Raw genomic sequence first — 18,193 nt, forward strand, 5'->3', positions numbered from 1 at the left:
AAAATGTGTGGTTAAAAGTGAGAGGAGAATCCACAATCCCTACTTGCAAATGTAATGTGTGGTTTGAATTGCATTCAGAAGCTGATGATAGTGAATGCAGAGATTGCCAAATAAAAGATTTTAAAACCTAGAAATGGGAAATCTATCTATATTAGATTTAGGTCTTAATTCCCTAGACTTCCATGAGTTTGAGGCTGCACTTGCTCCAATGAATGTGGTGTACTATAGCAGATGTTAAAAAGAGAATTTTATGTTTTCCAGTTCTAAGTCATAAGATGTTAATGTAAGATTATAAGAAATATTTCCGTTGGACAGGACCAATGGTACAACCAGGAATTTTAAATGATTCCTCTACTGTGAAATCACCAAATAACACTTTCCAAGTCACTTCCCCTTCTGAGGTTTCAATTTTCTCATCTATAAAAAGACTAGTTTGGATTAGATGATCTCTAGGGAATTTTCTATCCAAGTCATGTGTCTAGGTTCATACCCATAGGTATTTTATTTCTGAAACACCAGCCATTAGACAATCTCAGCTATGCCCAATTCAGGGCGGGGGCGGGGGGGGGGGAGTGTACTAGCTGAAATCTGATTTTCCAGTTTCCTTGTTGTTCATTTGCTTTTTTATTTATATCCAATTTTTCATGACCTGTTTTGGGGGCTTTCTTAGCAAAGATACTAGAGGAGATTGGCATTTCCTTCTCGAAATTATTTTACAGATGAAGAAACTGAGGTAAACAAGGTCAAGTGACTCATACAATGTTGCACAGCTAATTTTCTGAAGATGGTTTTGAACTCAGGTATTCCTGACTCCTGGTTCTAGCACTCTTTCTATGGTGCCTGATACTTGCCATCTCACAGATTTCATTTTTGTCCATTTCATACTGGTAAATAATTTATGGATATGTACTAATTTCAGAGACAAAAGACCTGCAACCATGTATGATCTCTACAGTTTCTTTTTAATGACCCACGCCCTCCTTCATCGTCTCTCCTTCCATGCTCCCTTATCCTGGATGATGTTTCTGGCTCTAACTCAGGGGTCCATTGAGCTTTTTTATGTAATGGATCCCTTTGTCCAGTCTTGTGAAACCTCTAGACCAGAGGTATCAAACACATGTCTGACATGCTAACTGTATCCTACCATAGTCCTGAGTATGGTATGAACCAGTTTAAAATGTAATCGGGAAATATTGAGCAAAATAAACAAAAATATAGTAAAATATAGATAATATTACATTTTTAAATGAACTGAATATGCATCCCACAGATATACATATGTATTGATTAGTGGTCCCTGTTTCTATCTGACTTTGACACTGTTGTAGATCTTATTCTTATAATTTTTAAATAAGTGAAGAAATGCTGTGAGGTAATTTTATCCCATTGGCATTCATAGATCTCATGAAATCCATTTGTGGACCTCTTAGGGGACTATGAACTTCAGGTTACAAATGCTAGTTCTATGCCTCAGCCTCTCACAGTGTCTGTGAATTTGTAGGTTTTGTACCCATGTGCCTCTACTCACTCTCAGGACATTCACTTTCCTTTCCTACCAATCTTCAAAATTCCTTAACTCAGAATTGGAAATCAAAGGAATGCCCATCAATAGGGGAATGACTAAACAAACTGTGGTGTATTATGGTAATGGAATATTATTTTTTAAGAAATGACAAGCAGGATGACTTCAGAAAGGCCTGAAAAGACCTGAAATGATGTATAGTGAAGGAAACAGAACCAAGAGAACATTGTGCACAGAACAATTTTGTTTGATGAAAAACTGTGAATGCCTTAACTATTCCCCAAAATACAATGATCCAAGACAATCCCTAAGGACTATTGATGAAATATACTATCCACCTCCAAAAATAGAACTAATTTTAATGGAACAGAATGAAGCATTCTATTTTTTACTTTATTTTGTTTCTTTTAATCAAGTTTTCTTGTACAAAATGACAAATATGGCAATTTTTGCCTAATCATACATGTATAACCCATATCTGATTGTTTGCCAAGTCAGTGAGAGGGGAGGGAGGGGGGAAAAGAGGAATAAAAATTGTAACTCAAACTTATAAATAAAAGTATTTATTATAAAAAAAAGAAAGAAAATAAGTGACTTTGGCATTGTTTCAGGTAAAAAAGGGCATTATTTCAGGTAAAAAACAAACAAACAAACAAAAAATGTCTCAACTCCTAGAGCTACACCAAGTCATTGTTTGTACTCATCACACCTTGGCACTAGGGTATAACTCCCTCTCTAGCTTTGTTACTAGTTGCTCATGAACACAGATATATTATACTCTCCAGGTTGGGCAGTTAGGTATCTAGCCCATCTCTTAAGCCAAGATTCTTTAATATCATTTTGTACTATCATCAAGGCATCATATTTCCTGAAATAATTTCATGTTATTTAATGATTATAATCACACCTGTGTATATTGTCAAACTAGCATCCATGTTACTATTTTATATATATATATATATATCTATACATAAAAATATCTATGTCTGCATATATACATATACATATGCTTATATACACACAATTTCTTCACTTTAGACATAAGAGGCTAGTGACTTGTCCAAGGTTTCACGTGTAGTAAATAGCAAATCTGGGAATTAAATCTTACAACTTCTAACTCAGTGCTCTTTTCTCTATATTATGTGTATATAGTTGTATATGAATGGAGGGAGTGAGAGGTGGGGGGAGAATCATTGGTTTATTTTTATTTTCAAAAGATTGGACTGGGGAGTTTCTCTTTCTTATTACCTTTCTTTTAATGGCCCTCTTCAGACCCTTGGTCACAACCTTTCAAGAGTCACAGATTTTGTTACAGAATTTGAAATTTAAGGTTTGTCAGCAGCTACCTAGTTTTACCTATAGCCTAATAGGAATTCCCACTACTAATGGCTTTTCCAATCTCTGCCTGAAGACATTCAAAGACAGAAATACCAGCATCTTTTGATGCAGCCTGCTCCACTTGTGAGCAGCTAGAATTGTTAGGATGTTTATTCCCTACAAATAAGTCTACTAAGGGGGCATAAAGTAGTAGCCCATTCTTTGTGTTTTCCTTGGGCTTGTATTGGCTCACCAGAAAATTTCCAGAGAAGGGCAAGCAGGATGGTAATAACATTGCATACTATATTATACAAGGGTTAGCTGAAAAAGCTGGGGATTTTGATGAGAACATTTAGGAGGGATATGTTGTTGTTGTTGTTATTGAGTCAATTTAGTAGTGTGTGACTCTTTGTGACCCCAATTTGAGGTTTTCTTGGCAGTAGCTTACCATTTCCTTCTCTTGCTCAATTTATAGATTAGGACACTGAGGCAAACAGGGTTAAGTGACTTGCCCAGGGTCACAAATACAGTAATTGTCTGAAGTTTGATTTGAATTCAGTTCCTCCTGACTCCTGTGCCAACACACTATTCACTGGAGCACCTAGCTAGCTGCCCCTGGGGATATTTTTTGTTTTTGTTTTGGGTTTTTTGGGGTTTTTTGCAGAGCCATGAGGCTTAAGTGACTTGCCCAGGGTCACACAGCTAGTTAAGTATCAAGTGTCAAGTGTCTGAGGCTGGATTTGATCTCAGGTCCTCCTGAATCCAAGGCCAGTGCTTTATCCACTGTGCCACCTAGCTGCCCCAATTTTTAATTTTTTTTATTTTTATTTTTATTTTTTGGTGAGGCAATTGGGGTTAAGTAACTTGCCCAAGGTCACACAGCTAGTAAGTGTCAAGTGTCTGAGGCCAGACTTGAACTCAGGTCCTCCTGACTCCAGGGCCAGTGCTCTATCCACTGCACCACCTAGCTGCCCCTGCCCCTGGGGATATGATAGCTGCCTTCAAGTCCTGGAAGGATTTTCTTGTGGAAGAGTTATTAATTGTTCTGACCCAGAAATCAGAACTAGGATCAATAGGTAAAAATTGGGTAGTTTTATCTTTTTAAATTTTATGGATGACATTCCATTTTTTTCCATCACAGCCAATCTGCAATATATCTACACATACCCTCCAACCCTATCTTGTGAAAACAATAAAAGCCAAAAGCAGTTTAGCAAAATCAAATTCCCTGGTCTTCCCTCCTTCTTCTGATAAATTTATTCCCTCTGAAATCGTCTCCCATTTAGATTTGAAAGTGTTGTTTATGTACATACTTGTTGGCATGTTGTCTCTCCATTAGGTCATGAAATTTTTAAGGACAGACACCATATTTTGTTTTGTTTTTTTCCTTTGTATCTCCAGACCTTAATAGTGTGCAGGGGACATAATAATCCAACAATTCAAAAACATTTATTAAATGTTTACTATGTTCCATTCACTCTGATAAGCATCAGGAATACAAAAAGAGGCAAAAGATATTCTCTGCCCTCAAGGTGTTTATATTCTAATGGGAAAGACAACATACAAGAAAATGTATGAAATGTATAAAAAGAAACACACACACAAATATATATATATATATATATATATATATATGATAAATGGGAAATCATTAACGAGGGGAAGGCACTAGAATTAAGAGAAGTTGAAGAAAGCTTCCTGCTGGGCACATGGCAGATACTTAATAAATTCTTGCTAACCGGCTGATCGGCAGTGGCAGCATTTGAGTGTTTAAATAAGTTTTCTCTGCTGAGGACAGACACATCACTCTTCCCAAATCAAAACTGGTCCATGAATTTAATCTGAGTTTGGATGCCCTTTACCATTGCTTTTATTTAGTTTATCATAGACATTTTTTGTATTGTCCTCCTGGAGCTTCTTTCTTTGTTCTTTATATCTGAAACAAGCCTTGCCAAGTTTCTCTGAATTCCATAAATGTATTGTTTCAGATAATTCAATAAATTCTGTTACACCCAAAACCTCAATTTCTTTGGCTATTTCTCAATCAGTAGGCTCCTGTTATGTTTGCAGATTTTTTCCATCAATGTGCCGCTAAGAATATAATAAAAGTAATAACTAAAAGTTATGTAGTATTATATAGTACTTTAAGGTTTGAAAACATATGCCTGAGGGGCAGCTAGGTGTCCCAGTTGATAGAGCACTGGCCCTGGAGTCAGGTCACTTAACCCCAATTGCCTCACTAAAAAAAAAAAAGAAAGAAAACATATGCCTGAGACTAAATATGTATCGAATCTGGCTTGATCTGTAAAATGAGAGGATTGGACTGGATGATGATAATAAAAGTGGTAGTTAGCCTTTAAATAATTTTTTAAGGTTTTAAAAGTGCTTATGTATGTATGTATGTATGTATATATATAATACATAATATATTAATAATAACACATGAAATTTTATATCTAGACATCTATGTATATAATATTTCATGCCATTTTCACAAGCTTGTGAAATAGGCCTTATTATCATTTCATTTTACAGGCAAGGAAATTAAGGCTGAGGTGGCTTGCACTGGGCTTCCATGAGTATCTGCAATAATATTTGAACTCAGGTCTTCTTCACTTGATTTGTCATTTCACTTCATGACTTGATTGGTAATGCCAACTAGCTGCCTATATAATTATGTAAACATATATATGTATATATACATATACATACATACATACATACATATATACATATATATATATATATATATATACAAACACACAAACATGTTGGGGGGAGTGGGGGTAGGTAGAGTCTTTTCCCCATTAAGAAAAAAAAAACTTTCTAATGAATTAATATATCCAAAACTTGAATTATCCTTAAGAATAAATAGGAGAGGGGAAAGAAATAAGTACTTACATGGTGCCTACTATGTACCAGGCATTGTGCTAAGTGTTTTATAATTAATATCTCATTGGATTCTTACAAACATTCTATGAGGTATGTGCTATCATTTGCCCCATTTTCATGTTAATCAAAGTGAGTCAAACAGAGGTTAAGTGACTTGCTCAAGGTCACAGAACTAGTGAGTATCTGAAGTTATATTTGAAACATCTTTTTTAATCCAGACCCATTGCTCTGTCTACTATACCACCTAGCTGCCTGGGGCTGGGGGTCTCTATCAAAGTAGATCTTAAAGAGAGGATTACTGTTCTTGTACAGATAATCTCTAATGATTCTTCCAACTCTTAAATTTTTTTACTCTCCTTATACTTGAATATCAGGCAAAACAATACCCCTTTGTCCCAGCCACACCATTTAGTGTCTATCATTGTGGAAATGCTGATGATAAGACCCACTTGAAACCTCCCATTCCCTTGCCCCTCTTAGTTACCCTAAGAAATTTATTTATTTGTTTATATCATGTTTATGCTAAAAAAAATCACTCACATTAGAATAAAGAATTTAGTTCCTAGTTAGTTTTCTATAAGTATGACTCTGGCTCATACTGTATTAGTCTATTATGGAAAAAAAGAATATTGGATCTCAAAGTCAGAAGACCTGGATTCAAGTCCTTGTTTTTCCACTTATGTAACATTGACATGTTTTCCACCTATTTAACTTTGGACATGTTTTCTCATCCACAAAATGAGTTGTCAAGGAAGAGACACACACATGTACATATATGTATATATACATATGTGTATATATGTATGTACAGATATATTATATATGTAATATTTGTATATGATATATTTTACAAATAAGAAATTTAAATTAAAAATACATTTATGTCCATACACTGCTGTCACCATTGTGAAAGCAATAATTATCTTTGTAGTTATTAGGTGACTTTCCCATGATTCAGCTGCTAAGACTTAGTACCAGAACACAGAATTCCACAATGTTCATAGGATCACAAGATCTGAGAACTAGAAAAGACCTTAGAAGAGGCCATCCACTCCAACTCTCTCATTTTAGGAAGGAAGAAACAGTCTCAGAGAGGATAATGGGATAGACCAAATTCGTACAAGTATTAAGTAGCAGAGTTAGGATTTGAACCTATGTCCTTTGACTCCAAATCCAATGTTCTTTCCTCTCTCTCATACTTCGCACTTCAGGATATATACACATTTTCCCCTGAAAATAGTTCCTTTAGTTAGGTAGTAGGCCTATAATTATCTCCATTTTGACAGATAAGGAAAATAAGACACGGTAAAGTAAGGTGGCTTGAATTGCCAAAGACAGAATATATCCCAGGATTCAAAATGAGTTTCTCTTGCTTAAAGTCCAAGGCTTTGGCAACTAAAACTCCAGCTTACTTTGCTACTTTGATAGATTAGCATGCTTAGTAATGAGAACCTTGGCCCTGCTAATATAGATTCCCAGCTCATCTATGCCTTTACATTCTGAGTAATTCTTGTTCATGTCTCTTTGTAAAATAGTCTACACAGTGTGTGAAGAATCTAGTTCTTGTAATATATTTTTATATATTAGCACAAAACTTGATCTATTCACCTGCTGTCTCTTTCTCTCAACATATGACCATTTGACCAAAGTGAGTCAAGAAATAATTCTAGGGCATAGGGCATTGGGTGAAAATGTAAGAACTTCTATAATGGATTTGGCTCACATTAACACTGACAATACTTACTCGTTTTTAAAAAAAATAAACTGTAGAATAATCAAGAGAATCTATGAAGAAGTAGATGGAACCAAAAGTCTTCCTACAATACACTGTATCTCTCCTCTGCTACCTGACAGTGGCGGGGTATATGCAAGAAAAATTGCACTGAAATCTCTTTGAAGGGGGTGGGGATTTATTGTTTTGTGAAAGCAGTGGTTAATAACAAGTGCCACTGCTACCTTAATTATGTCCTGTGCTTTTTTGAAATCCATTACAACCAAGCACTTCTCATTTATTTCTGAGGCTTCTGTGTGCTGGTACAGTTATGAAAGGGATACGAGCACGGATGGTATTGTGTGTATTAGCATTCAAATAGGACAGCAGACTTCCCTTGTTGCTTCATAATTCTCATATCTATTACTGTCACAAAAGGCTCTTTAAACTCAAGTAGGATTCATTCAAGTTGATTTTCCAACAATGGATTTGTTTTGTTCATATTCAATAAGCTTACATCATTTTAAAGTGAATTTAACAGCCATGAAAGGTGACCAATTCAGAGCTCTCCCAAGCACTGTAATGCACCAGAGCCAGTTACCATATGGAATGTGGACAGTAAATACAAATGTTTCTCCCTGCTTGGAATATTTATATAGGCTAGAACAGGAAATAAAATCAATATAGGCATAGCCCCATTTTATTGTAGTTTGGGTTTTTAGGAGGGTAGCAGGGTATGGGGAGAGAAGAGACTTTAAATACTAGCTCTAGTTTTTATTATCTGTATGACCTTGGCAAATGACTTAATTTGTTATAATCCTCTTATTAGCAAGAAGCCTTTACTGATTATATGGTATTTGTGTCACTCTCTCCCCTCCTCTCTGCATTGCCACACTAACAATATTATCTTTTATTTTTTTAGACATTTATAAATGATTGGCTTCCCCTATATAATTTAAACTTATTTGAGAGCAGAGACTAGCTCATTTTTATCTTTGTGCCCCAAGTACCTAGGATTATTGTAGATACACTGTAAACATTTACAAATACTTTTTGATTAATCTGTAAAAAAAAAGGATTGTAATAGATTATAATAATAATGTGTACTATCTATGCACTGATTTGAGGTTTTTAAAGAATTTATATACATATATAGATACATATACATATGTATCTATGTATGTATGCATGCATGTATGCCTACGTGTATATATAGTCTCATTTGATCCTCACACAAATTTGTGAAGTAGGTGATATTATTATTCTGTTTTACAGATGAGAGAGCAGAGCCTGGGAGAGGTTAGGTAACTTTCCCAATGTGATATAACTGAACTCAGGTTTGCCTGATTTTGAATCCCGCTCTCTATCTTTTTGGCCACCTCATTTCCTTTGAATATAATCCTTACGTTCCTTTCAAGTTCTAAATCTTATCAAACTAATTATGAAATTAAAGAATTACAGAGCATTTATTCAGGACTTTTGTGGGTCAAGAATGGTTCTAAACTCTGGGAATGGAGATACTAAAGGAAAGGTGGGATCTGCCCTCAAGCTGACATTCTCATGGGGGAGACCACATAACGGCAAATAACCAAGATATTATTTCAAAATTATTGAGGGCCAACCAGATGGCTCATTGGATAGAGCATCAATCTTAGAGTCAGGAGGATCTATGTTCAAATTCAGCTTCACACACTTTCTAGCTGTGTAACCCTGGGCAAGTCACTTAACCCTGACTGACTCTAAAAACACACAAAAACACCAAAATTATTACATGTTTATTTCAAAAGTTCAGTGCTTTGAAACAGCCATTTGTTTCAAGGTATGTTTTCATCTCCTCGTGTTTAGAAGCTAGTAAGTCAATAAATATTAATTGCGCTCCTATTAAGCTGCCAAAGGCAGCTATGTAATTCTGTACATAGAGCACTTGGCCTGGCGTCTGGAAGACCTAAGTTCAAATCCAATCTCAGATACTTACTAGCTGTGTGACCCTGGGAAAGTCCTCAATCCACTGGAAAAGGAAATGGAAAAACATTCCAGGGGCAACTAGGTGGCACAGTGGATAAAGCACTAGCCCTGGATTCAGGAGGACATGAGTTCAAATGAGGCCTCAGATGCTTGACAATTATTAGCTGTGTGACCCTAGGCAAGTCACTTAACCCTTATTGTCCCCCCCCTCACAAAAAAGAAAAGAAAAGAAAAGAAAAACATTCCAGTATCTTTTCCAAGAATACCCCATGGAGACTACTGGTGTGCTATGCTCCATGGGATCATGAAGAGTGAGACATGACTGAACAACAAACAATGTGCTAGGCACTGTGCTAAGCAATGAAGAAAGAAAAGTAAAAGATATCCCCTACTCTCAAGGAGGTTCTGGATTTATGGAGGAAACAACACATAAACATCTATGAACAAACAAGCTATCTATAGGATAAATTAGAAATAACAAACCAAAAGAAGCCACTAGAAATACAAGGGATCAGGAAAGGTTTCCTGTAGAAAGAAACCAGGAAGCACAGATGAGGAAAGAGATGATTCCAATCGTGGAGGACAAGTGGAGAGAAAATGTATCTTGTTGAAGTAACAGCAAAAAGGCCAGTGTCATTGAATCACATTGTATGTAGGAGACAGGGATTGTAAGATATAAGAAGACTGAAGAGGTAAGGAGGGGGACAGGATGTTATAAAGGGCTTAGAGATGCAAAAGAGGATTTTCTATTTCATTCTAGATGTCATAGGGAGCCAATGTAGTTTTTTGTTTTTTTGTTTTTGATTTTGCTTGTTTTTTTGTTTTTTTTTGTAGTGAGGCAATTGGGGTTAAGTGACTTGCCCAGGGTCACATAGCTAGTAAGTGTTAAGTGTCTGAGGCCAGATTTGAACTCAGGTACTCCTGACTCCAGGGCCGATGCTCTATCCACTGCGCTACCTAGCTGCTCCCCAATATAGTTTATTAAATAAGATTGGGTGACATAATTGGCCCTGAATTGTAAGAAGATCATTTTGACAGCGAAGTGAAGATTCCACTCGAATGGGGAGAGACTTCTGGAGTAGAACAAACTTTGTATGAAGAGTCAGTATATTTAGATTCTAGGCCCACTCAGCTCTGCTACTGACACATTGTAGTACTTTGGAGACATTTCTTCACTGTGCTTGGCATCCATTTCTTTCTTATATGTAAACTAAAGTGTTCTGAGCAGTGGTACTGAACACAAATTGAAACAGGGGCCACTAACGTGCATAGAAGGATTCCTGTGGGCCCACCTATTGACTTAGAAATCTGTTATATATAAAGAAATCTGTTTACATATATTTTATTAATATATCCACATATTAAAATAAGACAGAAATTACATTTTAATCTAGTTCAGGCTACATCAGGAGTGCTGTTGGCCACATACAGCTTATAGGTCATGTGTTTGATACTACTTGTTACTTTAGAGTACAACAAATACCCAAGATCCCATTCAGTTCTGACATTTTGTAATTCTATGACATAGGAATTTAATATCATTAAATACTGCATGTAGAAAGGAAAAAGCATGAATCCATATAACTGGGAGGAGCCTATTACTGTCAAAACATCAGTAACATAATCAAAGGACATGGTTTTGAATCATCATGTTGCCACTTTCCAGCCTATGGTCAATATCCCTTAGTCTTACTTACCTCTTTTGTCAAATGGGAGTGATAACATTAATACTGTAGGTATAATACCCAAAGTGATCTGCAGGAAGCATTTTTTGTACCTTCAGGTGATATGAAAAAGAGAGCATTTATTAAAAATATTCCTTCTAGGGCCAAATTGGGATCATAGATTCATAAATAGAGATGTGCAGGGGAGCATAGAGATCATCTAGTCCAACTTTCCCATTTTACAGATGAAGAAACTGAGGCCAAAGTCCACAGAGCTAATAAGTAACAGAGCTGAGATTTCAATGCAGGTTAATAGGCAACGAATTCAATGATGTTTCCACAAGGGACAAAGGTAGTTACAATTCTCCTAGATAATTTATTTTTTTAATAAACATTTTTATTTAGTTTTGAGTTCCCAATTCCATCCCTTCCTCCTTCCACCCCCCCACCCCGCCTTTGAGGTGGTAAGCAATCAGATATAGACTATACATGGGCAACACTAGGTCATCTAGAATTGCAGAAAAATGGGAACAGTAGAAGGACCCTTATAAGCCATCTAGTTAACCTACCTCCTCCCTCATTTTATGTATATTCAGACTGATACTCTAAGAGGAGCAGTGTTATGCTCCAGGACCTGGAATCCAGTTTTTGAGATTCCTGTCTGATGCTTTTCCCACCATGTTACACAACCACTTATTGGACTTTCTGATTTTACTATACAGTTTAAGAACTTAGTGAGAAGTTAGCATTGCAATCTCTGAATTCCTACAGATACTTCTCATGATGAACTATCACACTTTTGTAAACCTCCTGAATATTTTCAGAAAGTACCCATGGTACAATATTTTAACTTCTCAAGGCAACCAAGCGAGTAATATGAAGTATGGATCTGGTGAAATATCATTTATCACCTACCACATGTAATGCTTTTTTGATGCTATAAACACACACAGGCAAACACATCACCAGATGAAGAAGTCTGTGTAGCAGAGCCAACATTCATCCATCTTTTCCAAAAATCAATGCACTGAGCAGTAATAACTAACCAGGAAGAAAAAGTGGTTCAGGGATCAGATGAGGAACCAAGAAAAAAGGAATATGAACTTATCAATGGTTCTGGTTCCTGATATCATTTACAAATTAACTTTGGCTCATGCATAAGAGGGTGATAAAGATTGTGAATAGGGCGAAGAAATGCAAAGGACCTGAGGCATTCTGTAGCTCAACCCCTTAATTTAGAAGATCAGGAAACTAGAGGCCAAGGAAAAAAAGTGATTTGCCTAAGGTCAAACAAGTAGGGCAGAGCTACAGACTGGGTGGCATTTCCCAAAGAATAAATCCAATCCAACAAACATTTATTAAACACCTTCTGTGTGTTACAAGGTATTGTCCTAGGGCTTGGGTAAATACATAAAATTTCAGTGGCACAAGTCATCAACAATGAGAAATGGAGTGAGGAATGATCACACTCAGCTCCTGTCTAAGACATTTACAAAGTATGTGATCCTGGAGAAGTCACTTGATCTATATGGGCCTCAACTTCTTCATATGTAAAATAAGAGAACTGAATATGATGTGTTCCAAAATTCCTTCCAGCTCTAAAGCCATGATCAATGTGAATTTCAAGCAATTTGTACTCTACTTTAGAATACAAAGAATGTATGTACCTCACATGTACAGAGATAAGTAATACAACAAAATTTTAGGAAAAGCAACTTGGTGTGTATGTGTGTGTGTGTGTGTGTGAGAGAGAGAGAGAGAGAGAGAGAGAGAGAGAGAGAGAGAGAGAGAGAGAAAGAGAGAGAGATCCTTTTGACAGTTTGGTGAAGCATTTAAATGCACAAAATGAAATAAGTAGGATTACAAAGGAAATCAATTAAGTATAAATTGTTGTTCAGTTTTATCTCACTCTTTTTAGGCCCATTTAGTGTTTTATTGGTCAAGATATTGGAGGAGTTTGCCATTTCCTTCTCCAGCTCATTTTACAGATGGGGAAACTTAGGCAAACAAGGTCAAGTGACTTGCCCAGGGCCTCACAGATAGTTAGTGTCTGAGGGTGGGTTTGAACCCAGGTCTTCCTGACTCCATTCCCAGTGCTTTTTACTCTGCCCTATATAAAACACAGTTATGAAAATGATTATAAGAACCTCTAGTTCAGAACAAAAAAAGACCTGGGTTTGAATCTTAGATCTACCTCTGCTTCCTATGAGACCTTAGGAAAATTACTTCACTTTTCTAGACTTCAGTTTTCTCATCTGTAAAATGAAGGGCTTGGACTAGAAGCCTTCCAAGGTCTTTGTGATTATTTAATCCTGAACTTACTTCTATACATTTGTTAAGTTTGACAATACCGTAGTTTTAACTATGCCCAGGATGCATCCCCATCTTGATATCTGCCCCCTGAAATAGTGCTTGGCATTATATAAATGTTTATGGAATGAATGACTTTGAAAATTCTTTCATTCAAGGCTCAAGTTTTTCATGAAGCCTTCCTTGCTCTCCTCATATGTTTTTTGGCCATTTTTCCTTTTGTTACCTTTTGCCCTGTACCATATTTATTTGTGCATTTTTCAATCTTCCATTTAGATTATAAACTCCTTTAAGACAAAAATTTTCTCCTCCTCCCAAACATCATAAGCCCCTAATACAATAGCTTACATAAAGCAATGGTGTCAAACTCAAATAGGGAGAGGAACTGCTAAACCATACTTAAGAATTCTTGCCTATACACTGACTTCATTTTTTTCCTTTTCCTTTTCCTTCTGCGTGTGTGTATGTGTATGTGTGTGTGTGTGTTTGTGTGTTTTGCAGGGCAATGAGGGTTAAGTGACTTGTCAAGGGTCACACAGCTAGTGTCAAGTTTCTGAGGTGGGATTTGAACTTAGATCCTCCTGAATCCAGGACCAGTACTTTATCCACTATGTCACCCTATATCCTGACTTTGTTCTTTTTGTTTTGTTTTGTTTGTTTTGTTTTTGTTTTTGCAGGGCAATGAGGGTCAAGTGACATGCCCAGGGTCACACAGCTAGTTCAGTGTCAAGTGTCTGAGGCTAGATTTGAACTCAGGTCCTCCTGAATCCAGGACCAGTGCTTTTTCCACTGCGCCACCTAGCTGCCCCCATATCCTGACTTTGAAAACCACATATTACCATTACTATCTTCTATTGTATTTTTTTTTTGGTGAGGCAATTGGGGTTAAGTGACTTGCCCAGGGTCACACAGTATCAAGTGTCTCAGGCTGGATTTGAACTCAGGTCCTCCTGAATCCAGGGCTGGTGCTCTATCAATTGCTCCACCTAGCTGCCCCATTCTATTGTATTTTTATTTACTTTGTTATATATTTACCAATTACATTTTAATCTGGACATTATTTGATATCTGTGGTGTTGAGGATGTTGGATTGGGAGTCAAGAGACCCAGGTACTAGTGACTCCAGATGAACTACTAATCCTCCCTCCATCAGAATTTACTCCTCTCTCAATGGGGATAACAGCGTTTATACATTCTAGTTCAGAGGAATGGTATAACATGAAAATCTTAAAGGAGATATGAGAAATATAATTATTTTATCACATACATTAGACACATAATAAATGTTTATGGAATGAAATGTAATTGAATTTGTCGATTATTTTAGCAACTTGTGTCAGCTGCTAGTGTAACATAGGGATTCTAAAGGAATAAATAGCTGTCCCAGTTTCTTTTACAATTTGTTTATTATAGGTATATTTAATATATATTTAATGCTCCCATGTGCTACTACCACACTGAATGATCATGTCATCTTTAAAAACTTGAAAAAAATTATCATCACTCTCTCACACTGAAGCGAAAATAAATCAGATCTAAGTCATTAAAAAAAAAAAAAAACAGGCCCCTGATTCAAAGAATACAACATAGCACCTGGCAGCCACAATAGCATCTGCACAATGGCAAACTTTCCCCCACTTTGACAAATCTACCTCTGCCTCCAAAGTAACTCCAATATTTTCTAACCCCTTATTTGCACCTTTTATCAAGAGGCAAAAGAATTTCAAAAATAGTATCACTGTTGAAAATGAATTAATCATCAGATGGTATGATTCAAATTCCAAATAAAATGGAAAGGAGAGAAGCATTCTTGAGCTCACATCACCACTGAAATGGCTGCAATTATATCAGTGATGCTAGGTAAAAAGAGAGCACATTCCCTCTTGCACTGGTTTTCAGAAATGGGATGGATCCATCATCAGAGTATTGCAGAAGCCCGAACAGAAGCATATATTGTTTGTATGGGTACTGTGGAAGGAGGAAGGGAAAGGGAGAGGTAAAAGCCAACAGCTTGCAGTGCCAGTAATCTAATCAAGATCTAGGGTTGAATACTAGAACCAGCCTAGGTACTGAATGTTGAAACCATATGTTGTCTCATAGATATATAACATATATGCTGGATGGAATGGGAGGATGATGCAACTCAACTCCTTAACTTTAGAGGTGAGAAAAACTGAAAATCAGAGAGATGCAATATCTTGCCTAAGTCATTTACCTGTGTGACACAGGGACTAAGAATTAAAATCTTAGAGTGTATGGGGTATCCAAAAAGAGAACTATCACCTCTGGTGTGAGGATTGCTCAGCCCTCTTCAGGGCAGTTCATCCACCTTTGGTGTCCACCTTCACCCAACTCTCATTCAAGAAGCTGTAGCATCCTTAGTGCCCCACCCAATAAAACCTTGACAGATGGGTTACACCAGGCTAAGGGCAATAAACTGACCTCATAGCCAATGGTGAGTGAGGAGGAGTGTCTATCCCAAGTATGTGAAGACGTTCCCTGGCAGAATGGGTGGATTAGAACAATTTATTCCAATGGCCATGAAGGTAACTAAAGCAGGTGCTGTGGAGATTGGTCAGACATCGAAGATGCCCCCTGGACCATCACCAGGTGTCTTGATTTTGGTCTTGGGCCAGTGGACTTCAATGACTCTGGGGGAGTGAGGCTAATGGCTTTGTGCAACTGCCTCACTTAAATCCAATCACCAGCAAGTCAAGACATGACCTGTGATGTCATTAGTCCTCTTTGAAAATGAAGGGCAGGGGGCGAACGGCGAGCAGCAGCGGCGACCCGGAGAAGTGCAGCGGAGGTTTCCTGGTTTCGGACCCCCAGCGGCCGGAGGGTGAAATCCTCCCTGTAGCGGATCCTCAACAGCCACTGCTTCGCCCGAGAGAAAGAGGGGGATAAACCCAGCACCACTGTCCACGTCAGCCGTGCCATGCCAGTCCTCAGCCTCCACAGCAGCGGCAGCCGCAGCAGCGAGAGTTCCAGGGTCGCTTTCAATTGCTGTAGTAACCTGGGTCCAGGGCCACAGTGGTGCTCCTGATGTCCCTCACCCACCCCTGAAGATCCCAGGTGGGCGAGGGAATAGTCAGAGGGATCACAATCTTTCAGCTAATTTATTTTATTCTAATAATCGGCCGACTGTAACAGAGGAACTAACGTCTAATAACAGGACAAGAATTCTAAATGTCCAGTCCAGGCTAACAGATGCCAAACACGTTAATTGGAGAGCAGTGCTGAACAACAACAGCCTCTACATTGAAATTCCAGGTGGTGCTCTATCTGAAGGGAGCAAAGATAGTTTTGCAGTTCTTCTTGAGTTTGCAGAAGAACAGCTTCACATTGATCACGTCTTTATCTGCTTCCATAAGAATAGAGATGATAGAGCTGCACTGCTCCGTACTTTCAGCTTTTTGGGCTTTGAGATTGTGAGACCAGGGCATCCCCTTGTCCCCAAGAGACCAGATGCTTGCTTAATGGCCTACACATTTGAGAGAGACTCTTCGGAAGAAGACTAGATTGCAATGTTTTGCATCTTTAGAGTTTTCTTGTTGTCCATAAAGATGAGTCTGTGGAAATTTTGTCAACATCGATTACAGTGCATTTAATGTTGTGCTTTGTATGAAATATTGTGACCAATTGCTCTAGAAGTGGGATGTTGAAAATTTCAGACTTTATCATCTTTTCTGGATTTGTCTGCATGTTGTGATTGTGCAAATTAGCAGTATATTTCTTGAAGTTTAATATTGTGTTTGTGATACTGAAATATTTTCTAAATAAAAATTTATATTTTATTTAAAAAAAAATGAAGGGCAGGGGCAGCTAGGTGGCACAGTGGATAAAGCACTGGTCCTGGATTCAGGGGGACCTGAGTTCAAATGTGGCCACAGACACTTGACACTTACTAGCTGTGTGACCCTGGGCAAGTCACTTAACCCTCATTGCCCCACAAAAAAAAAAAGAAAGAAAAAGAAAAAAAAAGTAAATTGAAGGGCAAAAAACAGTTATAATCAAAACTTAGAAATAAATGCTTATCCAAGAATAAGGCACCCAATGAAGACTTTGCACTTGCATGAGATTCCTTTTCTTTATTTACTATTGACTGAGTTTTCCCCTTTTGAGGGCATTTATCATAATGAATTTGATCCTAGAAAAGATGGCCAGCCTGGGTAGTTCCTAGGAGTAGGAGGCATCACAATTTAGTCAAAAGAGCATTACTAACTCGGAGACTAGAGAATTCAATTTGGAATAATAAGGTTTCAATAAATAAGGTATGTGGGACCAGTGTTAATTACTTCATCTGTCAAATAAGGCTACAACTTGTTCTACCTACCTACATATTATTGTGAAAAATGTGCTTCCTAAAATTTAAAACACTATAGAAAAAAGTATGAACTTTAGATATCTGTAAGCCATGTAATTGTTATTATTATTATTATTATTATTATTATTATTTTGGTGGGCAATGAGGGTTAAGTGACAGATAGTAAGTGTCAAGTTTCTGAGGCCAGATTTGAACTCAGGTCCTCCTGAATCCAGGGCTCATGCTTTATCCACTGAGCTACCTAGTTGCCCCCAGAAGTGTAATTTACAATAACATTAAGCCGACTCATGTATTTGGCATAACTATATGCATTAACAACAACAACAACAAGAATTTGTATGGCACCTTAAAGCATATTATTAATATTATTTTATCCTCACAAAACATGAGGTGTATCTTTTATTATTCCCATTTTACAGATGAGAAAATAAAGACAGAGGCTAAGAAAATTGCCGAGAATCATGAAAGCTTCTAAGTGCTCGAAC

The 18,193-nt window shown here is 37.3% G+C and overlaps 1 protein-coding gene across 1 annotated transcript in view; it reads left to right on the forward strand.

Annotated features, from left to right (window-relative positions):
• The window catches only part of LOC122732021 (ornithine decarboxylase antizyme 1-like), a 146,922-nt gene extending 129,971 nt beyond the window's left edge, over window positions 1–16,951 (forward strand). Inside the window, 2 exon segments of the mRNA XM_043972223.1 lie at window positions 16,139–16,424; window positions 16,426–16,951. Coding sequence (XP_043828158.1) covers window positions 16,139–16,424; window positions 16,426–16,902 — 763 coding nt within the window. The 3' untranslated portion in view covers window positions 16,903–16,951.
• The last annotated feature ends 1,242 nt before the right edge of the window (window positions 16,952–18,193 follow it).

Source organism: Dromiciops gliroides, chromosome 6 (assembly GCF_019393635.1).
Source record: "Dromiciops gliroides isolate mDroGli1 chromosome 6, mDroGli1.pri, whole genome shotgun sequence".
NCBI lineage: Eukaryota > Metazoa > Chordata > Mammalia > Microbiotheria > Microbiotheriidae > Dromiciops > Dromiciops gliroides.